The following is a 27,607-nucleotide window of genomic DNA, read 5'->3' on the forward strand; positions in this document are numbered from 1 at the left end:
CCAAATTCTGGTTTGTTTGTCCTGAACCTATCATTGTCATAGAACCATAAATACTCTATACAAGTGGAAAAAAAAATTTCCAGTTCTCCTATGATATATAGTAAAGCTGAGGAACAGAAACCTATCTGTGAAAGGCTGACAGGTTCCCTGCAGCTATTTCAGAACCTGAAAACTTCCCAATAAATCTCTCTCAGGATCTGATACCAAAGTAAAAAGTAGCTATCTTTGGTTAGAGCATAAATGTTGGAGTATTTTCTACCCTCAGAATATGAACAATAAATGTGATGGATCACATGGATTCATTGATCTCCCTTTAGCCAAACATGGGGAGTTTTGCTGGCTTCCCTTTAGGATTGTTCTTGAGCTTCTCACCTTTTGAACTTCTTCAGCATTTTGTTTTGCACTAATAATTTTGTCTTCTATATTTCCCACAGTCCCTGAATTTGTAGCAGCCTTTTGTCTAAGGTCTTCAACACTCTTCTCTAGATCAAACAGACGTAAGGTAGCATTGTTCAGGGTTTCTGCAGATGCTGCATTTTCAGATTCAATCTAAGAGAAAGAAGAATGAGAGTTAGACTTTCAAAGGACAATGGATATAATACTAAACTTTCTCCATAAACCCTGCTCAACTAACTAGTTTGTGTCCATATATCTGAGTTAAAAGCAGTGTTTTAGTTTTGCTAAAAATGGCCCATTGCAGCCAGGGTGAAAAAGCTCAGTGCTTGAGAATGGTACATATGGGGCTGCACAACCATTAAGGAACATGGTCAAAAAGTATTTGATTGCATTATACACGCAAGAGTTGACTAATCCACTGACAAAACTTCAGACATTTGACTCCATCATGTGATAATGGACTTGTGAAGCTTCTAAACTGGCCAAGCTTCATAAGTATAGATAGCACTGTGGTCTCATGAGGCCTTTGAGATGAAGTCTGCAAATACTTTATCTGACAAGATTGTAGCACTTGGCACTTCAATCCAGCCTTTCTTTATTTTAGTTTGGTGCTGCAGCGTGGATGACACTGAGCACACCAATGCACAACCAGTGTTGCTGACAGGTGTGGCTTGCCAGGGGTCTTGTCAGACCTGCTGGTTTAGAGGGCTACAATCCTGCTCATTTAACTTGGCTGGTGCAGGATACGGGGTGAGAAAAGCCTTATGGTGTTTGTTGTTGTTGTTCTCTGGTTTGGTTTGTTTATGAGCAAAAAGTCCCCACTTAAAAGTTGATGTGAAGGCAGGAATGGTTTAGATGGATTTTAACTGCAGCCTTTGCTTTGCAGTACCCAAGAGCTTTCTCTAGACAGGCTACATCAGTTTCTGAGCATCAGACTTGGTGCTGTTCTATTATGTTAAGAAATACTCGAAAGAACTCACCGAAGTCAGCAAGTCTTGAGTTCCTTTAATATCTTCATCAGCTTGTTTGATGGCTTTTTCAGCTGCATTTTGAGCTTTTTCAGCTTCTTCCAGTGCTGCTTTCACCATGTCTGCAGTGACTTTAACATCTGTTGCCCCTTTGCTGTGGAGCAAGATTGTTAATGCTAAAAATGCTCTTACTTTGGAACTGGAAAAAGAACATACGCTGCAACGGGCTGGTTTTGCCCCTTACTGAAGGAATGAGAATTTACATCAGGGAAAGTTAATCTGCATTTTCTGATGCAATGAGATGAAACAGGGCTGCATACCTTGCTCTTTTAGCTTCCTCCAGTAGCATTTCTGCTCTGGCAATGTCTCCAGCACTCTGCTGCAGAATGACCTCAACATCAGAAAGGCTTTCTACACGCTCACGAATATCTTCTGTCAGGGCCTGCAGCTGCTGGGGAGTGCTTGGCATCTCCATGTTCAGCACTTCATTAGCCACTGCCTCAATGCTATCCAGGTCAGCACTGTCTTCTAGCAGATGGACACAAATGACAGAGATGTGAGTAAAAGCTTCTCTCTGTCACATCTCAGCACTCAAATTCTGTTCAGCTGTTTCCTTAAGAAGGAAAATAATGAGAAAATTTCCTCCCCCAGATGTATGGAAAATCAAGGTGTTAAAGTTACTTCCCAAGGTGAAACTTCCCTCTCAGGAGAGGCCCAGCAGATGTATAGGCCCTGCTGGCACAGCTCTCTTGGAAGCCATTTGAAGATCTTGGTGCTCAGCTGCAGCACTCTGGGGAGGACCCGAGCCCACAGGAAACAAAACCAACAGCTGCACGTAGATTTATTTGTGCTCCCAGCACAGTCAGCCCTGAGCAAACAGGCAAGGAATGGGTTGCTGGCAAACAAGACTCTCATTTAACCTTTACTTGCTTTCTTACAGGGAGAGAAATGCAGTTTCTGACTCCCTTCCCCTTTAATACTACTTTGTCTTTCTAGCCAGAACTTACAGACATACTTGGCAAAGTACAGCAGTACAAAAGCCTCAGCTGAAATGCACACAAGAACATGTCACAGTTTGCTCTCACTTTCTTATTATCTTGGTTTTCTCTTGTTTTTTCTCATGTTTCCAGATTTCATCATACACACTGTCTGTCTAAGGGAGGTGCGGGGAATGATGACAACAGTTGAGCTAACTCTTGGAAGATAATACAGATGTGTAAAGCCGGTTTTCACAAACCCAGAATTAAAATATTATTGAAATGTAACGTTCTTACGCATTAGGAAGTCTCTAATCTGTTTAATAAGATTTCTCAGATCTTCATTGCTTCTGTCCACTTGTTCTTTTGTAGCATTGGTTTTAAGCAAAACTGCTTGTGCATTTTGTTTTGCTTCATCTGCTCTCTGTTTTGCCTCAGAAACCTAAAGAAAGGAAAATGGAAGGCTTGCTTGCTTATCTTCTTATGCTTTAGGGCTTGTTTTAAAACAATTCATCTGGAGTCAGAAGTAATAGTAACAAGGAATGCTTTTTTTCATATAACTCACAGAACACTTGGAAGCTGGCCCTGATCCATACCACCAGTGCTAGTTTAAACAACTCAGGCTGATGTTTAGTTATGCATGAAGCTTCACTCTAGCAAGCTCCCTTTCTGAAGATATTTACAAGCATGATGAAGTTATCAACCAAAAGAAGTATTTTCTTCAGAAAACCATCACATACTTTATCAATTAGAGTCTGTGCTACAATAGACAGATTTTCCCTTTTCTTTTTTACTATCTTAACAATTAATTTGGCATATTACCATTCTGGAGAGTTGCTCAACTTCTGCTAATGCACTGAGGATGTCTCTGTCAAAATCCATAGCCTTCTGCCAGGCATTGTGAGCCACGGTCACCAGCCCGTCACAGCCGGGGCCTCCACACTTCTTCTTGCCCTCGTCTGTCCGACAGCTCAGCCCCCCGCACTCGGACTCGGCACATGAGGCTCCCGGGGCACTGCCACACGTCTGCAGGGACACAGGGGAAGCAGTCACAGCCTCATGTCCATTCCATTGCCTGGGGGCTGGAGTAGGACACTTCCACCACAAAATTTCAGAGTCAACTTCTTTTCCAAGAAGCAAAACTATTTCTATCGGCAACACTGTGCTGAGAGTTATCCACTGCTTGGTCAATTGTTTGGTAATGAAATAACACAGGAGTTGGTTTAAGCAGAGGGAAAATTAGAAAATTCCCTGTTCTTGTGAGGCTCTTTTACCTTTTCATGCCCCCCCAAACCCTCCTTTTGCCAAATGATAGTCACTAACTCAGGTTTTGCAGCCAAAAAACCTCCCTGGAAAAACCTAGGGGCTGAGCCAAGTTAGCTGCAGCTGTCTTCTGTGAAGTGTAAATGAGTCCCTCTTACCTGTTTGGCACGTAACCCAGCAGTAGCTAGAAAGCAGAAAGATGTGTCTCTGTGTGTGTGTGTGTGTGTGTGTGTGAGTGTCTTATGATTACACCTCCAAGCAATTCAGTATTTACTGCCTTGATAAACATCTACCCAAGACTTCAGTTCTTAAGAACAGTCGGGGCAGGAATGTAGGGGAAGGGAAACTAAACAGAAAGATGTCTCTTTCTTCCCTTCAGAGAAAAAAAGGAGGGCTGAGGGAGTGGGAGGGATGACTGGTTGTAAAGGACAAGGGACAATCAGAGTGTGAAGAACTCACTCTCTACCACAGGCCTGGCCTCCCTGGGGGAGTTAATGAGGGGTGCCCTGCAGCCTGCCTTCACCCCAGGGTTGTTCAGGGATTGTTCTCTGAATGCAGCTGGCCAACTTCAAAGAGAAACTGAGGAACACCCAGCCTCTCCCAAGAAAAAGCCATCCTTAATCATATTTACAGATGAGCAGGCGCCTTCAACAGAGAAAATGCCCTTTTGACTCCATCTCCCTGTAAATTCTGCTTTGTCTCGAGCAGGAGGATGAGCCTGGGGGGATGCTGAGGCCCGGGGGTGTGTGCAGAAGCACAGCCTGGCCAGGCACTGTACAGGCACAGAGTGCATCTGATGGAGCTGCAGAAGGGAAGAGGGGAGCCTAGGGAAAGCAAGCACTGAACTCAGGATAGGTTGAAGAGGATGGCTCTCAGCCCAGCAGATTTGCCACACTTTCCTGCACGTGGGAACTCTGTCCCTAGCAAAGAACATTGGATTAGAACAGGGGTGATGCAAAAACAGGTGCTCTGTTGGGGCTGGGAAGAGTGGGAGGAAGACCAACATGAAAGGCTGGTCTTTGAAAGCCAGTAGTGGCAGAGCCCACCAGTTAAACAACCCAGTTCCAGCCCACAAAACCGAGGGGTTGCTCAACCAAGCAAGGTGCATTTCTCAGGAACCAACTGCACATCTCACACTGCCACATCCCCTACACCTCCTCCCTGCCCCTTGCTTCATCACAAACCTAATTTTGTTTCTGCCATGGGTTTATCCCAGCCATTCTCAGCTGTGTACCTTCTCAGCCACCTCAGAGAGATCCAGGCTCTGCAGCTTCCCAGCGAGTTCATCCAGAAGGCGTGACTGCTCCTCTTGGTTAGCCTTGAACTGTGCCTCCTTCTCGTTGATCAAGTCTTGCACTTCCTGCCGCGTCCGCGCCGACAGCTCCACGGCGCTGTCGGGATCAACGGTGGAGGCATTGACCCTCTCCTCTGCCTCCTGGGACATCTGGAAATACTTGGTGATACTGTCCAAGGCTCCTGCAGAAATCAGAGGGAGCTAATGAAAACTCTGTTGAGTAACCCAAAGTAATGTATATGACAGATGTTAGCAGATGACACATCAGGATTAGTGATATATCACATTAAAGGAAACGCTGGCCTTGGCAGCTGTGCCATTGCAAGGATGACAGAATTTGGCCTCTTGTAGGAAAAAAGTTTGCTTCTTTGCTTGGTGGAGAGTGTCAAGTTGGTCTTTGAAGTTAAGCCTTTCTCTGACCCTAGTGACTGAATTCTGCCTGCCCTAAGGGCAAGAGGAAATACAGCCTTTGAAGGTTTTTAGGGGAACAGTTTGTTTTCTAAGGATTCCCTTATCCCATCAGTTCTTACTGCTTGCCCTGGGATGTCTGGCTTATGGAGTCACTGCTTGGAAACTGGTCAGAGCTTTCCTAAGAAACAACTGCTTGATGAAAGATGCTGATTTATGGAACTGTTGATTTTGGACAACTCCTGGAGATGCCTTGTGGGTGTGAGGGACCCTGTGGAGGTGGCTATACTCTGCAGCTTGGGGCAGCTTTCCTTTGCCAAATGCCAAAAGTCAGGGACTCCCCTATACCCACATGCTATTCGCCTCAGTCTGAAATCTCCCATGTTCACTGGAAACAACCTCAGACTTCCTGAAAACCAGGAAACATATAAGAAAAATTATAAATACTTTCTTTGAAGTCAGCTTTCCAGATTTCCAAATAATTTTGTGACATTCCTCTTCCTCCAGCAAATTTTGATTCTTGGCCCATTTCAATGTACCAGTGGACATGCCAGGCTTGGGTGGGTCAGGAGAACTGGACCATTTACCACAAGCTCTTTTTTTTCACCCAGAAATAGCAATTTAACAGACTGAAGGGAGCAAGGGGAATGTCCAGGCATATCTTGAAATCAGTGGTGCACTTTCTTCTATTGTGTCTCATCTACAATGTGTTCAGCATGATACCTTAAGACGATTCTGTGCCCCAAGAATTTGAGCCAGCTTTGCAACATGAAGAGGAAGAGAGACCAGATGAGGGGGCAAAAATTCCTGCTGCATCAGCAACTCTGCTAATGCACAGAAAGAACCTGTCCCTGAGGAACTGTGCTTTGTTACAAGTTAGAAGATTAATCTGGTACTGAAACCCATGCATCAATTAAATCTTTGGCCACCCTGCTGCTTTCTCCCCCTCCCTGTGACACTTACCCCGAACATCAGAGATCTTGATGAACTCTAGCTGCTCTGCAAGCTCTTTCACGACGTGGTCCAGACTTTTGGCATCTGTCTCCAGTGCACTCAGGTCTGTGTCTGTGCTATTGCTCTTTGCTGATAAGGCTGATAGGTTTTCTTCTATATCAGCTATCTTAACTGTAACATCTGCTGTCAGCTTTCTGTAAAAGAGGCACAGGATTCAGCATGGGGAGGAAGATGGGTCATACACCTCATACTTCACTGGAGCATGGTGGCCAGAGATGTACCCAGCTTCTCCCATGGCAGGACCTGTCCTCCCTTAGTGGAGCTCCAAGTGATTTGTAACAACATGCCTACCTAAAATACGGTTATGTTTCCTTTAATATACAAACCTACCTTTTAATCTACAGCACATTTATAAACCCAAAGTGCCAAATCACTCAGAAAACAGCTGCATTGTGTAAGATTAACTGGAGGGAGATTCCAGAGGACTGGAGTAATGCTCTTGTATCATGGCAACTGCATAGGTCAGAGTTGACTACTATGATCCATACATAATTTGCTCCCCATCCCACACAGCTTAAATGTAGTTTTGATTACTACGAGCTCATCGGACAGAATTGAACTTCAGGAAACAGGGAGGGGGGAGCCTTAGTTTTAGCACAATGGATTCTTTAAACTCTTCTGTACAGATCCCTCCTCACCAGAGTTTTGAAGGAAAACCTCCTGCTCTATGCATTCACTCAGTGAGCCATGGAGCAGGCTTTAGCTAATGGGATAACCCTAAAAGGAAAAGCAAGTGAGTTACATGTCAAGGCCACTGTGGAACAGAAGTGGGCATAGGAAGCTATTCCCATCCATGGTGATCCCCTCAAGCCAAGCATTTCCTCACTCTGAAAAAATCAAGGAAGTACTTAAAATCTAAGATCAATTTACAGCTCTCTCAATAGTCTAACAGCCTGCTGTTTTCCAGGACTCCTCCAAAGCCCAGTACTTTCTATACAGCCAGAGAGAAGCAAGAACAGATACACCTAAGGCAAGTTAGGCAAAAGCAGCCCCTCAGCTGTTCTGATCTCCCTCAATACACACAGAGTCCAGAAGCAGCAGCAACCCTCAGCTCTCCAGCAGGACGGAAGGGAGCTGTAGGACACAAACTATTCCTAATCGAGACATTTGTGCTTTAATCCTCGCCCCTTTGCTTTGTGCAGTTCCCTTCACAATGCAGAAGCAAGTTGGAGCAGTGGCAGACAGGGCTAGAAAGCCTCTGTAATCCTACTTAATGTTACACTGCCCCATCTCCAGACTACCATCTTTTGTATGCTTAGCCCTAAAAGAAAATACAAGGCTCCTACTCTCAGAAAAAAAGGAAACAATCTGTGTTATAAACCTGGTACTTCCGCCAACACGTGCTCAGCGTGCAGAAAGAAGCCCAAGTTTCCAACTCATCAGCTACACACGGAAATCCAGGAATTTAATCTCTCCCCCTCTTCATTCTCTCACATAATAGCAGTGTTTGTCCTTTGCCCTGGGGCAGCACAAGGCAAGCATGAGTGGCTCCCTGGTAATTATCTGCCTGGAGAGCAGTGGGAGCAGGACAATCCAGCTCAGCACGTGGCAGCTGCACTGTTCCTGCCTTCCCACCAGGTTTCTGTCCAGTGGGAAGGGCACTCACTGCCAGGGCTGAGCATGGCAAGGGGCTCCAGCAACCACAGCACCCTCACCCAGTCAGAGTGCCCTCAGCCCAGCATGGGGACATCAGTCACTCAAGTAAATCCCAGCTCACTGGAACTCCCACTTCTTCCCAAGACACACTGATCCAAGTAACTACAACTGTACTCACTCTGCTTCCTCGAAGAGATTCCCAATGTTCTTCAGGGGCTCAGCTGCTGGATTTTGAGCGATGATGGTTTTAATTTCAGTGAGCTTCTCCTCCAGTGTGTTGAGTGTCTGCTGGTATGGGCCAGTGACTCCAGTGACTTTGAGGGTATTAGCCCTGTCCAAGAACTGCTGGGTCCTATTAGCCAGCTCACTGATGATCACATCCCAGAGGGCAAAGCACTGGTGGCAGGGCACGCAGTCAGGGAAGACACCTGAGTAGCCCCTGGAGCACTTGTCACAGTGCAGCCCTTCCACCCCCTCATTGCAGATGCACTGCCCTGTGGCACGGTCACACTGCGGGGTCTGGATGCCACGAGGGTTGCAGTCACATGCTGGGAGGAGAAAAAAGCACATGTGAGGGCCATGGATGTTGGCAGGGTGGGGGAAAAATCAGTTATTATAAAATGAATACAAATGTGGTCGTTGTCTCAATTATAAAAAGCTAATTATGGATGTATCACACATGTATATGGAGGAAGCAAGTGTGAGTGAGAAAAGGGAGAGAGATGGGGAAATAACTCTAGAGGAGATCAGGATTTGCATGTCTTGGAAATAGGAACAATAATGGAGCAAGGGTGGACACCAATTGCAATGTTCAAATGTCAGCTGAATAGCAACTGAAAACAAAGATCCCAGTTTCTCTCCTGCAATGAAGAGTGAGTAGAGCAAGGCTCTCGGGACAGGAAAAGAAGTGGCAGGCAGGCCCATAGCAGAAGGTTTAAGAGCAAACCATGAGAGAAAAAGGAAAATTTGACTGGAACAGCCATTTACTGTCTCCTCCAGCAGAGGAGTAACAGTCAAGTGAGGAATCCTGCAAATCATAAACCAGCCACCCTTTCCCTGCCCCTCCCACAAACAGCACACTAAAAGGAGATAACTGATTACACAGCACTTGGTTAAGCAGAGGAGCTCTGTTCCATAAGGTGCTGTGGGGTGTTAAAAGTGGAATGGGTTTCCAAGAACAGGCCAAATCCATGGAGCAAAAGCTCTTGTGAGATCTTGCAGGCAGAGGTACAGAGACTGGCTCAGAACATGCTCCTGCCATGGATAGTGGGAAAACATTCACAATACACACTGAGGAGCCTGGCACTGGGCTGACATTTTGGGTATACAGAAAATCAGAAAAAAAAATCTGGCAGTGAAAAGTAGAATAGAATAAAGAATGTGGTCATGGGCAGCCCTGTAGTGTTTGAGGTGTTAAGGACCAAGAGCCTGCATGCTGTTTGTCACCCTCAGTGTCACCCTCAGTGGAAATGAGGACACTTAACAGATTTATAAATTTTTCAAAGTTATTTCACACTGAGCACCAGCTTCAGAGTTAGTATTCACACCTTCATGAAATGCATTTTTTGGCACTAACCCATCACAGAGAGAAGTTACTTAACTGAGTGATGCACTGTCACTGCTGAAAGCACAGACACACTCTGTACACAATAATGCTATCAGGAGAAGCATTTCCATGCAGCAAGGCTGCCACTTGACCTCCTTAATTACACAGGAGGCAGCAGCAGCAGAGGACATCACCAACATGCAAAGCTTTTAATAAAGAAATGGCAGCAAGCAACAAAAAGAGAGGCTTTGAAAATATGCACATCATCTACTTATCATCATGGCAGAGTGCACCCAAAACAGGTCAGGCACATGTTCCCTAAACAGGAAAAGGACTGGCATACCTGATAAAACCCCTCACTTACACATCCATTTACCAGGCATTCTCTAAGGAAGTTAAATGGCTCAAAACCCATAAATCAATTCACACACCCAAGGCAAATGCCCCCTTGAAAATAGGGCAAAACACAAAGCTGTTTTCAAGACTGTACATTGTTTGCTTCAATGCCAGAGCACAGTGGTGGTCTTCAGTTCAAAAATTACACAAAGAGCCCCAGCAGAACAAATCGCTCCTCAACAAAACGACTTTCTTGTACAACGTGAATATGATAGGCAAGAGACAAAAATAACTTCTGCTGCCTGCACAATTGAGCAAAACGGTCTTTTGTTCTTTGAACTATACCCTGACACAAGAGATTGTTTTTACTTTACATTGAAAGTGCTTAAGTAGTCAACTCACCATGGAATATGTTCCCTGCAGGCAAACCGTTGAGTTCCTGTTTGAAGGTCAGCTAACCCTTCTGTCAACTAATAAGGCCCTTGGTATAATGATGAATTGTCCAAATTCCTCTGTATAGAAAGAGGCTAAATGGCATGTGGTTTTTCTCAAAGATCTTGAGGTCTGATCAAGTTACATGAATACTTGCTGCTGGCAAATCAGATCACTATATTTACTTGCAGATTTAAAAGGCTTAATGTGAAAAAACCCCCGTAACCCCATATTGGTAATTCTACTCCTGAATACCTGCATGTTCAGGAAAGCCAGATGACATGGCTTTAGTAGCATTTGCATGGTAAAGTGGATTCCAAACTCTCTGCAACAAGAAAGTACTAGGGAAGGAGAGAAAATAATTTAGGTACTAACATACTGTTTGCAAAGTGAAAACCCAAACTCCACAGCTGCCTGTCAGGGGATGATAAGAGCAAAGAAGTAATTTATTCTAAATGCAGAGCAACAGTTGGAAGAATACAGCCCTACAAAACTCCCAAACAGAGCTTTGCAGGACCATGAGAAATTGCACAAGGCAGCTAGAAACATTACTGTGTCTTATTTCTCCATTTTAAGATTTTTTTATCAAGCCCACAAGCAGGCAATCCTGGCTCTGAATTACCTCAGTCCCCTCAATGAAATGTATACAGAATGGCTTTCAAAAGTGGTGGTTTCGTATTGCTCTTCCTCCTCTTCATCATCTTCCCAAGACATTAACCATATACAGGACTACACCAGATTTCACCCCTAACCATCTCTAACACCTCTAGTGATGAGTCCTGCTCCTTGTGCCCTGGACACCTCCACCAGGCATTTCACAGCCCAGCAAGGAGCATGTTCAAGCCACTGAAGAGGAACACCTCCCCTTTTTGCCATGGTGGGGATCAAACCCTCTGCTCACTCCAGCTGTGGCCAGTTCTGAAGAGAAGGAAAGCAAGCCCAAGCCAAGGTCATGTAAAGCCTTCTCCCTAGTGAGTAGCGCCTTGAACACTGCAGTCCACCAGGCAAATAGCTCAGTGCCAGCTTTCACCTCTGCCTCAGGCAGTGCCTGCCTGCCAAGAACCTGCTGGCTTCAGTCTCTTTGACTGAAGGGCATGACTTCATCCTAAAGGAACAAAAGCACAGTGACAGTGGCAGGATGTATGTGAAAGGAAAGGAGGCCCTCCGAGCTGGCACAGACTGGAGAACCCTGGCAAAGAGCTCATGGAAGAACAACTGAGTTACACATCTATCATTCAAGATGGTGGGTGCGCATGCACCAGAAAATTCCTGTGACATTCTAGTATCACTGCCAATGAACTGGGATGTGAATACCAGAGATACCTGCTAGAAACAGAGCAAACACCAGTCAGAGTGATCCAGCACACCATGCTCAGTATCATGTTTGACCAAAGTACCCACCATCACTTCTAGCCACAGCAGAGTTCTCATTCCCCAAACACCTCCTTTGTTATGTCCAACTATTCCTATGGCCATGGTGGGATTCAGAAGCAGTCCTGTACCCAACAGGCTCACTCAAACACAACCTTCAAAATATTGCTTTGCTCAGGAGATTTTGGCTCCAACCAGCACACTCCTAAATCTGATGTAAGACCTGAGTAATACAACATATCCAGTATTAGCATATATCTAGTTAATCTGAACTTTTTCAAGAACAAGAAACACACAGCCACATCTAGGGAGGCAGATGTGCCTGCAGATGTTTCAGATGTGGCTTAGTAGCTACCAACACCTTTATACTCTACTTATATGTGGTATAGGGAAAGATGAAGTCCTGTAAGCTACTTTTATATGGCTTCCCTATGCTTACATGACAAGAAACTGGAAAAGTAGCTCATTTTGCACTGCAAAATCTAACAGATGTTGAGTTTACTTCAAGATACTTGGATGCCTTGACCACTTTGAGTTGGAAATGCCTTTCAAGACAAATGGTTGATTAGTCTCCCTTCAAGCAGACAGATGGCCCAAAGCCAAGGTGAAGGGCTGAAAGTTAATGCAGACACGGCTGCTTGCACTGAAGATCAGTGTTAGACAGGCTTCAAATCTGTAAGCAGAGCAGGACATAACAGTACCTCCCATGGAAAACACAGTGGAGGAAAAGAAGTCTTTTGAAATCGTTGGCCCAAGATTTAAGGGCTTTCAAAGGAGCATTTACTAAATTAAACAATAGGTTTCTGTTTTGAAATGTCATTTTGGAACTAGGCGTATTGTTTTCTTTAACTGAGTGTGTAACTCAATCAGTGATTCTTTTGTGGCATACTTCAACTTCAGGGAAACCATATTTTTAGAAAAGTTTAGGCCAAATTCTCAGCCAGGATCTGCTGATTAGCAGATTTATGAGGATTGTAGCTGCATCTGTTTACAAATGCATGTGCATGTATGTGCATGCACACACTGAATATCCGTGGGTAATTTTTGTATCACCTTCATCAGAGCATTTATTCTCCTTCTTTTTCCTGATCCTCAAGAGAGAAGTAACACTCAAACATGTATACCAAATGCATTCATGTAAAAACCTAAGAAGAGAAATCCAAAAGAAGCAAGTAACTAGCTTCAGAGGTTTGCTTTAAGCTCAAAAGGATCTGAGAATTGCTTTATCTTTTACCTACTCTGACAGCTCTGCTATCTTTTCCTCTGATTTTAAATATTTAGGACTCACTTCCATTTAAACTACTCTAATTCAATATGCAGTATATTTGCACATCACTTAATTTAAACTCGGGTGTGTCAAAGCACTTGATACTAGAGCAGAGGTGACAGAATGGATACTGAATGGGCTGTATGAAGACCAGTATCAGTGTCCAATTCAGGAACAAACAAGCATTGTACATCATCCTACGCTGAACAGAAATCATTTTTCCAGAAATATTTTTTTTACTGCTTGAGACTGAGGGCGGCAAGCATCAAATGTTTAACTCCTCCAGAGAAAAAACACAAAGGTTTTGTTCAAACATGATTTCCTGGCACAATTTCCCAGTGGTAGTGAGGCACTGTGATAAGAAAACCATTCAACAGCTTTTAAGATTGAAAGTTTTGCAGAGCTAGCAAATTTCTTCTGAATAATCAGCTATTGATTCAAGTTACCCTGCAAGCATAGTGCTAACTCCTCAACATTATGATTTTCAGTAGGAATATTAATGTAAGATCCCAGTCTAAAATTACCGGAATTGTGCTACATCTTAACATGCTAGCACACCATGCCAAAAGGATAATTTTCTGGAAATAATCAATACACATTACAGTACTTTATGACCCTAGGTAATTTAAAATTATGAAACTCCAAGTGAAAATTATATTTTTTTTAGCACAGAATTTGTCTGACTTCCTTTAGGCACTTCTCACAGAAGGAAACAAGACATCTCTAAACACCAAAAACATCTCCTATAAAAGCAGCCTATGCGACTAGTTTAAGATCCAAGTGTTAAAATTTTAAGACTACAAAACTTATTCTTACATGGCAATAGGGCAATTTTTAGTGAACTGCTGTTCCTGCACCAACCATATAACAAAGACTAAAAACTGAAAAAAACAACATTCTTGTCAATGTATGCAGTGTGTATTTGACAAAAAACATGATTTTTTTTTTAATTGTAGTTCAATTAAATTCTGTGATTTTACAGTAAGTCTTGATACTCATGTCCAACACAGGACATGCTCCTTGTGAAGGGGCTATAGCAACACCACCTACTTCCAATCTCACACAGAACCTCCTACTAACTGCACTCTTGTCTGCTTGTTCAACTTATTACAACAGTAATGACAGTGAAATTGTCATCTCCTTCATTTTAGATGAAATATAAACTGGAAGTATCTATTGTGCAAGGGCATTGTTTAAGCTGCATCTGCAGCCACTCCACATCTCAGGCTTCCCAGGAGCCTGCAGCCTTCTCCTGGACATCTACTTTGTGGGTTGAAGCTGGTGCAGAACTTGGCATGTTGAGTCCTGCACTTGAGTTGCCAGGCTTTGGAAAAGCTCCAGCAGAATGCCTGGGAGACCTGAATGTGATGAACCCTGTACTGCTATTATTTACTCCCTTAGGCAGGATTTTTATGCACACACACACGTTCACAGGCAGGCTCGTGCAGAGCTGCAGCCAGCTCAAGGCTGCAGCAATGGCAGAAGAGTTCTGCCAAGGGGCTGGCACTGCCTCCAGAGCAGGTGATGCTCACAGCACAGTTCCTGCCCACTGTAATCCTCCCAGGGACCTGCATGAGGCCAAGACGGAAATGCTGGGCTCATTCCCATCCTCTATGCCTCTGCTGTGCTTGTTTCAGGCATTATGTTGAACTCAAAGAGAGAATATTGTGCTTTTTCGAAGCACAGGGAGTAAGCAGGCTCTGCAGACCCAGCCACAGGCTCTCTGTGGTGTGTAATCCCCAGTGGACATCTGTGGGTGCTGAAGTGCAGCCAGTGCTGTGGGTGCACGATGCTGTCCAAGCACAGGCACCCACTTCAGCTAGCCCCAGCAATGCCAGTGTGAACTCTGTGGACATGCAGAGAGGAGACATCAGACGACATTTTCTCTCCACAGCAGGGGGCACAGACTGCAGCACCCACACCAGGTACAAAAACCTGCCTTCCCTGGCTTCTACTTCACCATGGCTGATCTAAACAAGGTTTCTAGAAGAGACATCACAGGTAGCAGCTGGCAATAGGGATGGCAAGGAACAGTGCCCTAGAGCCTGGTATCCCCTGGAGTGTACTGGGACCCTGGGCCCCATCCACAACTCACTGCTACTGCAAGTGCCTGAGAACCCATGGAGAGCTGCAGCCCCAGCCTGTCCTAAATGGGCCATTTTGCACATCTCCACACAGCTTTGTCCAGAGCTTATTTGCAGGCACGCAACATGAGCAGTATGGTCCCCATTGCTCATCAGGAGCTTGTGTTTCTTGATGCCAGCAACCTAAAGACCTTTCATGAAGAGATCACATATCACTGTCCTTGGAGTAATTGATTCACCCTGTGGTTTCCAACCTTGAGCAGAACCCACTTGCCCTAGAGTGGAGGATCCCACACTGGAGTCCTTGGGAGCAATATCCACATCTCTGCACCAGCTTGGTGAAAACTGTGTCCACACTCACAAGGTTCAGAATTTTTGCTCTTCCCCATCCAGATTTGTTCCTATTTTGTTCCTGAATGCAGCACAAAGTGTGGCCATACTGGCTGCTTGGGCCAGCAAGAACACGCCAGGTGGCAAACACCATGGCAGGAGTCCACATGTTCCCTGCAACTGGAGCAGACATCTTTGTGACAAAGCCTTGTCTCAGTTCCAGCTTCACTGGCTGCAGGCCAGATCTCTGCTGTTTTCCAGGGACACTGCTCAGCAGCTCCTTAAATGGCACAGTTTTCTGCTTGCAACCCGCTTATCCCAGAGAGCTGCTACCTGCCCACGCAGCAGCTGCAGCTCTGCCAGCCTGAACATCACCTCTCACTCCCTGAGGCTAAATGAGGGCTGAGAAGTCAATTGTCTTCTTGCCAAGGAGAGACAGGAGACAGGCAGGAGGCACTGACCCCAGCACACCAGGAGAGCCTGCAGCACCACCCAGCTGGATGTGTTCCACGAGCCAGCACATGCCTGGAGCCTGTCCAGAGCATCACACTGCAGGCTGCCACTGCTCAGCCCTGGGCAGCAGCTCTCCCCACCTGCCACAGGGACCTCCTGCTGGATGTAATCATGAAGGAAAATCTGCCTTTCCACCTGAGGGAGTCTCCTCTGTCACTAGGGCACAGAAGGGATGGTGGACTGGAAGGGGAGTGTAGATCTCACATGGTAAAAACAGGCTCTGAAGAATATATTGTTTCTTTACTTCAGAAAAATTAAAGCAGGTTTTCACATGTTCAAAAGACAGCAGAAACTCCACGAGAGATCAGAAATGATGCTATGCTGCAAAACCCTGCCGATAAGGTATGCAGATGGACTCCATCAATAAACCCTGATGGAGACAACTGATAGCAAAAGACAATCCCTGCCCTGGAGCCAGCAGGGTCAGCACACCCCTTCCCATGTCAGAACACACACAGCCTCTGAAAGGCAGCCTTTCCCCAAGAAACCCAATATGTACTCAGGAACTGGGGCAACTCCCCAGTCCTTTCATCTGCTGCAAACTAAGTAGCTGTGACCTGCCTATCTATCAAGATAATGGGCTCTAAGCTATCTCTATTGTAAGGGATTTATTAAAGACCACAGCAAGCACATTCCTCCCTGCAGGAAAAAATACCTTAAATCTATTGCAAATCCTCCTGGCAAGGGCTCCTATTTGAACAGATCAGAGATACAAGTTTGTTCTGGTCTGGACAATGTTTGAAGTTTCTTTTCCAGCTAACGAACAGACTTGTTTATAATGAAAGGACAGAGGCCATCCAGTTTTCTAAACAACCTACTTCATGGTGCTCTGTTTTGCAGCATGTAGTTATGGCTAACCCACTGCATGGTCTCTGCTTTCTCCTTTATTTTTATCTGAAATATAAGGAAAGTCTCCTACTAAATAAAAAAATCTCTACTCTCTGTATGAAGGCATAAGAGACAGGGGTCTTCAGCTACGTACAATCGAAAGGCAAAGGAAACTGGTTTCCAGAACAATTCTCAAACTCAAATGCTTGTGATATGTTTTCTTATCATGCTGGCCTACCTGAGAGAATTGCGATCTTACCCTTAAGGAAAAGTTGCTTCTAAACAGAGAGGTTTGTTTCTAAATAAAGGTCAGACAAGAAAAACACAGACAAGCACTGGCCTGGCCTCCTGCCACATGTCTCATCCTGCAAGGTACCAAAATCCCAGGGCAGACTCCACCATGCTTTGTCCCTCTTTTCCAAGGCTCGAGAGGGCTGGTCCCAGCAGGGGTGTCCCAGTGAACCAGGCTGTGATGGTGTGCTCAGCCACACAGACATTTCCAAAAGGAGCAGGCACCAGGGTTGGACTCACCTAAGCACTCCACACTTGGGTCACCCCAGAAGAGCTCCTGGCACTCCCGGCAGGTCCGGCCTCCAAAACCCGGCATGCAGTGGCACTGCCCTGTGAACTGTCAAAGACAAAAAGCAAACCCATCAGTGAGCCCTCAGCAGCTCACCCTGCCCCGAGCAGGGGCTGAGCCTTGGGCACAGGGCTGCGCCTCGGGCACAGGGCCGCACCTCGGGCACAGGGGCCACGCCTTGGGCACAGGGCAGAGCCTCGGGCACAGGGCAGAGCCTCGGGGACAGGGCCGCGCCTCGGGCACAGGGCCGAGCCTCGGGCACAGGGCCCAGCCTCGGGCACAGGGCCCAGCCTCGGGCACAGGGCGTGCTGCCTCACCTCGTTGCAGGCAGGCCCGAGGGAGCGCGCGGGGTCGCAGTCGCAGTGCTCGCAGCCGGTGCTGCTGGCCAGGCGCCACGTGTGGGGGGCACAGCGGTCACACGTCTGTCCCACCACGTTGGGGAGGCACCGGCACTGCCCCGTGGCCGCCGCGCAGCGACAGCTCTCTGAGTCCTCGCAGTCCTCCCGCACCGTGCCCAGGTAGTTGCAGACGCACTCTGTGAGGGAAAGAGCACGGCACCTCCATGTCAACCTGCCCCTCGCTACCAGACTGCCCTGACTCCACAACTAGTTCATTCTCTAAGTCCACAGAAATGTGGGCAGATGCTGGCATGTCCCAATGCCAGTGGCCAGGCCTGGCTGACCCAACACTGAATGACATCCAGCACTGCTCAAGAGCCCTCCTCATGCCCCAGCCCCCCTCATTCAACCAGCCCAACCCTCCCTGCTCTCCTCCATTCCTCCCTCTGTAAAACCAAAGCCTAGGTCTGCCCAGCTTTCCTCAGTCAGCTATGGTGGCAGATCTGCTTGAAGTGGTCAACTGGCCAACAGTAAGCTCACCTGCTCAGTGACCCGCCTGTCCTGGTGGGCTGTGCCTGATACCACAGGAGAGGAGGATCTGCTTCCCCACCACCCATTTCAGCTTCCTGTCACAGCCTTCATTCCCACTGTCAAACCACAAACTCTCTCCCCACAACCTTATCTCTGTAGAAGATATAAACAGAGACCAGTATCAAGAGGGTAAGAAGTCTCCCTCCTGCAAAATCCTCCTTCCTTTCAGCAAATGTAAATGCTGTCTCAGAACTCCCTCTCAACCGTAGAGAGCCAGGAGCCCCATCCAGCTGCAAGCAATAAAGTTTTCCCTCCACACTAAATGCTGCCAGGTAAAAAGCATTTAGCTGCCCACTCGCACTCACTTCTGCAGTCCTGCTGCAGGGCGCTCCCGTAGTAGCCCTCTCTGCAGAGGTGGCAGTTCTCCCCCTCAGTGTGATAGAGGCACTTCATGCATGCCCCGCTCCTCTTGTCGCAGGCCTCAGGGTCAGTGGTGTCGATGTTGTTGTTGCACTGGCACGGCTGGCAGGCGCCACCGACCTCATCAGGGCTCCCAAAGAAGCCAGACGCGCATTCATCACAGCGACTGCCTGTTTGAACAAACAGGCACAGTGGGAACGGCCATCACGGCTCCCTGGCACAGCCCCTTCACCAGCAAGGCAATAAAGACCATTACTGGGGGGGCATTAACTGGATCATGTTTAAAGAAACAGAGACAGCACTTGGTGAGACCATAGTAATAGGGTGCAGAGCATGGATGGTACCACCCAGGGCACCAAGGCATGCTGCTCATCTCCTTGGTTCCTGTGTTGTCCTGTCAACCCTTTGCTCAGCACCAGTCATCCCTCACTGCTGCAGATGAGGTTCATGGCCATGCTGGCACCACCCACACAAAACACTCTGCCCTGGCACCTTCGAAGTGAGGCAGCACCCTGCAACAACCCACTGGTGCTGTGGTCACATCTAACCCACATGAACACATCCTCTCCCTGAGAGGTTCAACCCAACCAGCCACCCATCCACAATCCCCCCCACGTACCTATGTATCCCACGCTACAGACACACACGACTTGCAGTGTGACTGGATCCTGGTAACAGCCACTGGCAAACTGGCGTCCACTCTCAGGGCCATCAGGGCAAGGGCAGGGCCGGCAGTGGTCACCTGATCCCAGGATGGGGTCTCCATAGTAGCCAGCCTGGCACCTGCACAACAGAGTACACAGCATGCAGGGACTGCAGGCAAACACGCTGTAATTAAGCTGTAAATAAGCTCAGATTTTATACCACTGTGAAGAAGCAAGGGGCAGAAACATCCTTATGGCTCACACTCCTAACAGCTGTGTCCACAGACACAAATTTGCCTGGTTTACACCAGCACAGGAGCTGCACACCGAAGGCTGGACATCAGCCCCGCCACTGCAACGCCTCTCAGAAGGCTTGCAATGACTCGCTAAAGGCCTGGGTTCCTGCAGCGTGCTCTTGGTCACTTATGCAGACACAAGGCTGTGGGCAGGAAAGAGGGGATCCCCACTCCCATCAATCCTCAGGACCACAAGTGCTTCTCTGACTCCCTCGGCACAGGGACTTTTGCTGTGGCTTAACACCTGTGTGAGCACCAGCACCAGGGAGGAACAGCAGAGCTGCTGTGCCCATGCTGCTGTGGGGGAGGAGAGGGGCCAGGGCAAGGGCACAGGTGCCGCACCTCTCACAGTTGTGTCCGGCTGTGTGGTCCCGGCAGCTGAGGCACTCCCCGGTGTAGGGGTTGCAGTCGTCAGCGTGGCCATTACAGTGGCAGGGCTGGCAGCTGGGGAAGCCCCAGAAGCTGGGCAGGCAGCGGTCGCACTGCCGCCCATACACCCCGGGGAAGCAGTGGCACTGGCCCGTCTCCACATCGCAGAAGGCGTTGTAAGAGCCTCGGGCGTGGCACTCACACGCTGCAAGGAGAGAGGGAGAGGGGCTGAGTTCCCATGACAAGCCAAAAGCTCAGGGCCCCAGCCACAGCACAGCCCAGAGCCAAGAGTTTAACATACGTCGGCATCCGCTCGGCCCGAACCCGAAGGTGCCGGGGGCACATCTGTCACACTGCCTTCCAACAACGTTGGGACGACACTGGCACTGTCCTCCATTGGGGTCACACACCGAACTCAGGGAGCCCTGCGGGTCACACTGGCATGCTGAGCAGAGAAAAACATTGCAGAAAGTGAGCACTGTGGCACAGGACATGAATGCCCTGCCTCATCCCACGTACACGCCTTCCCCATACAAACTGCTCTGCCCGCAAGCGCCATCCAGCCCCCAGGCATGGTTTGCCCTAAGAGTAGATGGTTACATACATAAGGCAGTCTCATGCAGTAGTGCAGAAATGCTGAATATTATGTTCTTGCAGACATCTGTCATGGGAGTTTTCACAACACTCCTGCTGTTTTCCAAACACCGGTATCTCTGGAAAGTTTCCCAAGCGCTGTTCGTGACCACGTCTTCGCCCGAGCCTCCCACTGTGAATATGTCCAGTGATTTGCAGTATGGCATGAGAACAAGCTACAAAACAATTTTAGAATGACAAAGTGTCACTATTTATAAATAGCCTCCACCAAAATTGTGAAAATTCAGTATTATCCCAGCTTCTAGCCTTTTTTTTGCTGAAAAGCAAACAACCAGATGGAATTTGAAACATAAGTGACAATATTTCTCTAGTTTTGATGGAACACTTGTAGTATCTGACAAATTTTTACCAAATCTACCAAATTCTATCCATTCTAGAGAAGAAGATTGACACTGATATTGATTTTCATTACCTACATGACACACATTAACTTCTCCAAAGAAACTATAGGTCTGTGGACTAGCTGCAGTCCTGCAAAATACCTCAAAAGCCTCTTAGCAGAAAAACAGCTCACATGCTTGGAGGAACTTTTGAAGAAACCTATGCTGCATTACATTGTTCAGCTGAAATCTGACTTCAGCTGCAAGAAACAACGCTGCAAAATACTACTTTGAATTTACACAGATATATACCAGGGGAAATGCAAACTTCCAGGCTTTTAAGAGCATCCCTAAAATGAATTCTGCTCACAGAGTCAATGAGTGTGTAGGGGTTCTCAGTCTCCGTGTCCACCGAGGAGTACTGGGACAGCTCCAGGCGGATGGTGTAGTTCAGCCCCTTCTCGAAGCACACGGGCCGCGGGAGAACAACGTATCTGAAGGAGGAACAGGAAACAGTCCTTACTTCAAAGGCACCATAAAGCATTTAAGGTGCCCCTATAGAGCAATCAAGATAACAGAAAGCAGCCAAGACCCAGCAGAACAAAAACTGCGACGTGAGAGAGGCAGTTTGCAGGCTCGTGGAAGCCAGAACCGGAAAAGGTTATCAGCAAGGTAAAAAGTCAAACCAGTGTTCACTCACAGGCTGTGCAAACACCTCCCCCTCCCTCCACTCAGTGAACAAACCCTATCAGAATATGAGAATAAACTTAAAAGCTTTGAATCTACAGACACACTACTAAATGTGGTTTTTATAACCTACTGGAAATTAATTTTCACCTATTTTCACAGAGGTTACAGCAAACTGAAAATGTTACATTATTGTAGTTCAATTTTAATCTGTTTTATTTTTTCTCTCCTTTTGCCCATCCAGTTATACCGACCTGGATCCAGGTGACAGTGAGACCACTTGATTATCATCATCAGGAACTGTGTTGCCACACCGACTGCCTGTGGGAATCTTGCCTGGGCGTGTGACACTGATCACAGCTTTTTCCCACTGATCAGGCAACTGGGGAAAAAAAAGGCTCATCAGTATCTAGTAATAATCATAAACTCCTGGAAGCATCCAGAGCTCAGGCCAGGAAAAGCGTGAGCACAGACAGGGTGGTTGCAGTGCTTCAGGGAGGATGGGGCTGCAGCTGCAGCATCAATGGGGCGTCTACCAGCTGCAGGTGTGGGCTGAGAGCAAGGAGCAGGGGTCCAGCAGCCCCATCTGCATCATGGCATCACCAGGGGCTTTGGTGACTCCTCTCCCCTCACCTCTGGGTCCTGTATCTGAGTATTCACTGCAGTTAGTTGCTGCCAACGGGCAAGGAGATGGAGGGATTTTTCTCTTTCCCTTCCCTCTGCAAATTATCAAAGCCAACTGCTCGCAAACTCTTGGCTGCAGGCATTCAACATCCAAGATGGGCAATCTGCTTCTTAAGGTGCACAATGCCCATCTGATCTGGCCAATAACAAATTTATAGTTTAATCTGCCCTGATGGGACTTGTCACTTTTTAATTTGCTCATTAAACAGGTGCTGAAACAATGCAATAGTGAAACAAACTCTAAAGCAAATAGTACTAGAAATAGTCAACATCATTTTGGATTTTCACACATCTCAGACATTTAACTGAGCACCTGTCCTGTCTTTGGGCCCTGATGACTCCTTAAAGAGCCAGCTCATGTCAGTTGTGCACCAGGACAGCCAGCACCTGCTGGGAGGCAGCAGTGCCCATACTCACAGACCCACCTGCGGCTCGTAGCGGATCACAACATCATACTCCATGGAGTAGGGGATGTTGTCAATGTAGAATTCCAGGTGTCCCCCCTCAGGGACTCTCACAAATCCTATGCCTGTCCATGACGGCGTGCGGTCTGGCGTGTACTGGCGCTCTATTATGTTCACTCCCTACAAAACAGGGAACAGATATTTCAGTACTGATCCATTAAATCTGCAAGTCCCATGGGAGTCCATGAAGTGTGGGGTTCTGCTGATGGATGACTTCTACATTGCAGCATCCACTGCTGGCATCCCAGACAACACAAATTCTCTTTTAAATCCATACACGTGCACACCACTGCCCTTTCACTTAACAACATTACAAATGCAAGAGAGATAAAGCAAAACAAGACTGCACAACTCTTCATTTATTTCTCTGCTATGGTGCAGAATTAAATTTAAAAACTTGCTATGAGTAACTAATTCACCATACAGATTTCCACACTGCACTTGTAGCAGTAGGATTTACTGCACTGGCACATCACTGTTCCATTAACCATCCAAGCCTGAGTGCTAATTGCTCCCTGACTACACCAGGCTGATTCAAACCAAACCACTGCTCAAAATTGCATTGGAACAGCAGATTGTGGCTTTAATGAGCAGGGTGTCACTAAAGAACAGAGATCCTAATCATTGATAGATATTTCCTAGCCAAATCAACACGTGGTCACCCTTTTCAGTCAGAGGTGTCAGGTGTTTTATCTGTTTTTTATATAAAGCAAAGAAGAGGAAAAAGGTAACAGAAAATAGAAACATGATGCTCAAATTTCCTGTTTCAAATGTATCTGTCTCCACTAATAGTTCTCTCCATAGAACAACATCCTGTGCATTCCTAAGGAAGCTGCTTCAGTAGAAAGGGATAAAAAGCAAGGAAATGTCTACATACATACGTGTCACTCCAGGATGTCCCCTCATGTATTCTCACACTCTTTGAACAGAGCCTGGCTGTAAGTTATCAGCCTTTGGCTTTGCACAAAAATCAGAGCTCCCCAGAAAGGATGGCAGGCAGGATGTGAGCAAGGGCATGCAGCTGCAGGAGCACAGAGGCTTGGCACTGCCTGTCAATCCCTGCAACTCTGTGCCACTGCATTTTGTCTTGTGTTGGGCCCCTGTCTGGGAATTCAGAGTTTTATTCTATCATCAGATTTGTGAGAAAGCTTTTCAATATTGATGTTTTTAAAAATTGTTTGTTCTCAGGGTTTCAAAAGGCAAACCAGCAGCACATCCCCTTGCTCTGTTTGGCAGGGTGGATTTTTGTGCTGGGCTTCTCCATCCCTGAGCCTTGGAAGGGCCTCAGGTACAACCTCTCCAGTTGGGCAGACACAAATACACCAAAAACCCTGTGCCAGCTTATGTGCCCTCTGCTGTGGTACAATTTCTGCTCTGTGCTTTCTGCAGTTATATGAGAGCAAAAACTCCTCTGCCTTGGCTGAAACTGCAAAGTGGCTGCACTTCGCTCAAAATAAATAAATTAGGGCACCAAATGCCCTGACTGCAGGCAGGCAAGGATCTGTTGCTTTAGAGAAACCATTATTTCCATCTTCCTGTCTCCTTGCTGGAGGCAAAAGTGATTGATATAATCACCTAGCTGCTGTTAATGAATTGAAAGCAAGGCTGTGTGATGGGCAACAGAAAGAGCCAGAGACCCTATTGTACCATGCCAGCAGGCAGAACAAGCTAGAGGCAACCTCACTTTCGTAAATAGTTTTTTGGACAATCAATATGGTTTTAGTCATTAATAAAATATATGTTACTGATGTACAGAAACTCTAAAAACTGTGGCAATGTGCTTAAATGTGTGCTTTGTTCACTCCCAGTGAAGTGGCATCAAGGAGAAGAGTCAGTGCCTGTGTCCCACCTCTTCTGAGATAAGAGGAGAAGTAGATGTGGTGGGGTACAGAGAGGGATGGTGACAGAAAACTAACTGTACAGTCATGATCAAAAAAAAACAGGTTTAAGAAAAATTACAATTCCTCCCCCCTCAATTACTCCACTATTTATTGATACTAAGATTGAAAAGCTACAGGTTAGTGGTTTTCTGACACATTTCAGTTTTGTGTTTTCCACATTTTAATTGCAAAACAAGCAGAGTGTAAAAGATACTTCCAAGAGCCAGCTGGTGAAACAACTTTCCCACAGCTCTCCAGACACTCCAGCCCACTGAAACCGCTACTCACAGGGCCCAAGTTGGCTTCCTCTGCCTCGTAGATGTAATGATCCAGTGAAATGAAGTAATAGCCAGGCTCCACCTGGTTGCACTGACGTCCGAACATGTGGGGCCGGCATTCGCATTGCCCAGATTCACTTGAGCAGCTAGAATGGAAGAGCAGTGAATTTACAACAGATCTGGGCTCTGCTGAGACAGCAATAGAGCTATGACATTTTAAATTACACAGGAGGAGAAGCACTTCTGGACACAGCACACAGGAGAGGCTCTTGGGCTCTGCAGCTGGGCTACCTGCACTACAAACACGGCAGCACAGTCACAGGTACAGACCTAGCTCTACCCAACTATCACTCTCCAAAACAACATCCAGGCTCAGGCTGGAAGCAAGCATGGACCAGGAACATTTCCAGTAGGCAGTTTGCAAGTAGCTTCTTCTGTTTAGATGGCAAGAGGATTTCGTGCTATGGATGCAGTGATTCCCTAGGACACGGGAGTTCTGGGAGCTTTACTTGCCACCAGACCCAGCCAACAGGCACATTTGCCCTGAGGCCAAGGGCAGGCTTTGTCTCCAAGCTTGCAAGCCACACAGGCAGTGCATCTGTTTGTAGGGTCTCAGGCATGACCCTACATGCCCCAGGATGCTGAGCTGCTCTCACTTGCTGCAAAGCATCCAGACAGGTCATCAGCAGCAGCTACACAGGGAGCAAAACCATTTCTGGCTGCTCTAGAGCAGGACAGACACAACCAGTGACATGGGGCAGTCAGGGCCATCACCAGAAGGTCTGTCCAGAGTGACACACAGATTTCCCCTTCTTTCACAATGAGACGTTTTCTTTACTCAATACAGCTCTATCCCCAAACTGCCTTTGGCTGTTTTATTGTCCCCAGAGAGTCTGTCCTGCATCATAAAGAACGCTTGATCACATTGCAATTTTGCACAAACTCAATCACACTTCTTAAAAGGAAGGTTTTTTGGTCCACCAAAATACACCTCCTTCTTTAAATTTGAGTGGGATTTAGAAACATTTTCTAAAGGTAAATGCCTCTGGTTTCCATGAACAATCTCCAGACTCCTCAAGCCACCAGACAAAGAGTAATTTTTAACTGAAACTTTTTTCAAAATTGCAGAGATTCTCTAAAATGTTCACTTTGAGATGCCAGAAGTGCCTTAGCTGGTCCCAGAAGAGGAGGTGGGAAGCTTCCCCTCTGGGGAGGCAACAACTCCACCACCTGGTGGTGGGTTACACCACAGGGATGAATTTTGGGCAAGGCACAGCATCCCACACCCTGAGAGGGAGCCAGGAAGCAGTAATTCAGCAGCTGAGGAGAGGAGCCCTGAGGAGAGCACAGCTCCCCCTTCCCGATGACAGCACAGCTTCCCCTTCCCGATGACGTGAGAGAGTGAATGCAGGAGCCAGAGCTGGGCTCTGCAGTGCTCCTGCGGCTGGAGGGGAGCACAGCTGCTGCCTGCCCCTGCCAGGATGCTGCACCTCCCCTCCCCACATGGTTTTGCAATCTCCAGGCTCAGTGCATGGGAAACAGGCTGGGCCACGGCTGGGCTGTTACCCCAAAGCCCTGGGAGCAGCTGTACTGGGGGAGCTGCTCTGGGCTGTGTGGTGTAACCCATCTGTGCGCAGGCAGCGAGCACGGGGGAGTAAATAATCCCTAAGATCCACACTGCTGTCTGCCAAGGGCTAATGATTCACTGGGGAGCAGACAGGAGAGACGGCCCCTGGGACATTCCCACGGCAATCCCTGATGCAGAGGGGTGTCTGTAGGCTGTGATGACCTATGGGAGACACACCAAGATGATCCCACACTCCCCCAGTGTGGTCCATGGGCTTCAGTGGGAAAGAGCTCTCTGACCCCCTTGGGAAACTTCTGTGGCTTTAGACAAAAGCATAACATTTCAAAAGGTTTATGGAAGGAAGGGAGAGGGGAAAAAAAAAAAGGCAAAAGAACATGCTACTGTTAAAAAGCCAGGGGTTGGACACACACCTAGCACACAGAGAACTGCTCTGGTCAGAGGAGCAGGCGGGCTACCCAGCACCCCATTGACAGGGCATCTAAGCTATGACTTTCCATGCTGATACTGATGGATGCACATTCAAAACTTACAGTTTTCTCTAAAAAATGTACATCTCCCCAGTGGGCACTTCTAGGTCCACATCCTACTCCATGCAGCACCACTGGGACAACAGAGCAGTACTGTGCAGCTAGTATGCTTCCCTTAGCACAAGTGGGCAGACAGATTGGCCAAAGGGTGATTTGGCAGCAAAGCAAGACCAGCATGTCCATGTCACTGTCCATGTCATGCCCGAGTCCTGCTTTCATCTTGTAAGAGCAAAGCTTTGACATGGACCATACCCTAGGTTACAGCCAAGGCAGAGCTTAACCCACACCTGGTTCCTACCCTGGCTGACAAAGGCAGAGCTACACCAAGAACAGTTTTACATGTTCACTTCCACAAGTGGCACCAACGAATGTTGTTCCACACAGAAAAGACATGGATGCCCCTGCCACCTTTGCTGCAATCAAGATCTACCACCTCCTGAAGCAGAAAGATGGGTGACAAACATCCTCCCCCAGAGCACACTGAGCCCTGGATGCTGTGGTTACAAAAATATGAGGCTGGTTGATCACAGGAGAGGAACTGTGCAGGGACTCACTTGTTGTTCAGCGCTCCACCCTGGTCGCAGTCGCACGGCCGGCACCCGTCCATGTCATTGCTCAGGCCCCAGTGCTCGGGCTGCAGGAGCAAACATCACCAGCACTGTCACCTGGGGCTCACTTAGTTCCATCTAACCCAAAGGAACACTTCTAAACACTCAGCCCAAGC

The 27,607-nt window shown here is 47.2% G+C and overlaps 1 protein-coding gene across 1 annotated transcript in view; it reads right to left on the reverse strand.

Annotated features, from left to right (window-relative positions):
* Positions 1-27,607, reverse strand: part of LAMB1 (laminin subunit beta 1) — a 42,475-nt gene that overhangs the window by 2,393 nt on the left and 12,475 nt on the right. Inside the window, exons 12-31 of the mRNA XM_059473194.1 lie at positions 27,438-27,517; positions 24,779-24,914; positions 22,572-22,730; positions 21,717-21,844; positions 21,146-21,269; positions 20,406-20,610; positions 20,103-20,246; positions 19,775-20,006; positions 19,112-19,275; positions 18,438-18,662; positions 17,521-17,738; positions 17,155-17,251; positions 8,095-8,464; positions 6,270-6,454; positions 4,839-5,080; positions 3,164-3,367; positions 2,639-2,783; positions 1,685-1,892; positions 1,377-1,518; positions 373-549 (exon numbers count right to left, since the gene is read on the reverse strand). Of these exons, the coding sequence (XP_059329177.1) occupies positions 373-549; positions 1,377-1,518; positions 1,685-1,892; positions 2,639-2,783; positions 3,164-3,367; positions 4,839-5,080; positions 6,270-6,454; positions 8,095-8,464; positions 17,155-17,251; positions 17,521-17,738; positions 18,438-18,662; positions 19,112-19,275; positions 19,775-20,006; positions 20,103-20,246; positions 20,406-20,610; positions 21,146-21,269; positions 21,717-21,844; positions 22,572-22,730; positions 24,779-24,914; positions 27,438-27,517 (3,585 nt within the window). The remainder of the gene's footprint in view (positions 1-372; positions 550-1,376; positions 1,519-1,684; positions 1,893-2,638; positions 2,784-3,163; positions 3,368-4,838; positions 5,081-6,269; positions 6,455-8,094; positions 8,465-17,154; positions 17,252-17,520; positions 17,739-18,437; positions 18,663-19,111; positions 19,276-19,774; positions 20,007-20,102; positions 20,247-20,405; positions 20,611-21,145; positions 21,270-21,716; positions 21,845-22,571; positions 22,731-24,778; positions 24,915-27,437; positions 27,518-27,607) is intronic.

Source organism: Ammospiza nelsoni, chromosome 5 (assembly GCF_027579445.1).
Source record: "Ammospiza nelsoni isolate bAmmNel1 chromosome 5, bAmmNel1.pri, whole genome shotgun sequence".
NCBI lineage: Eukaryota > Metazoa > Chordata > Aves > Passeriformes > Passerellidae > Ammospiza > Ammospiza nelsoni.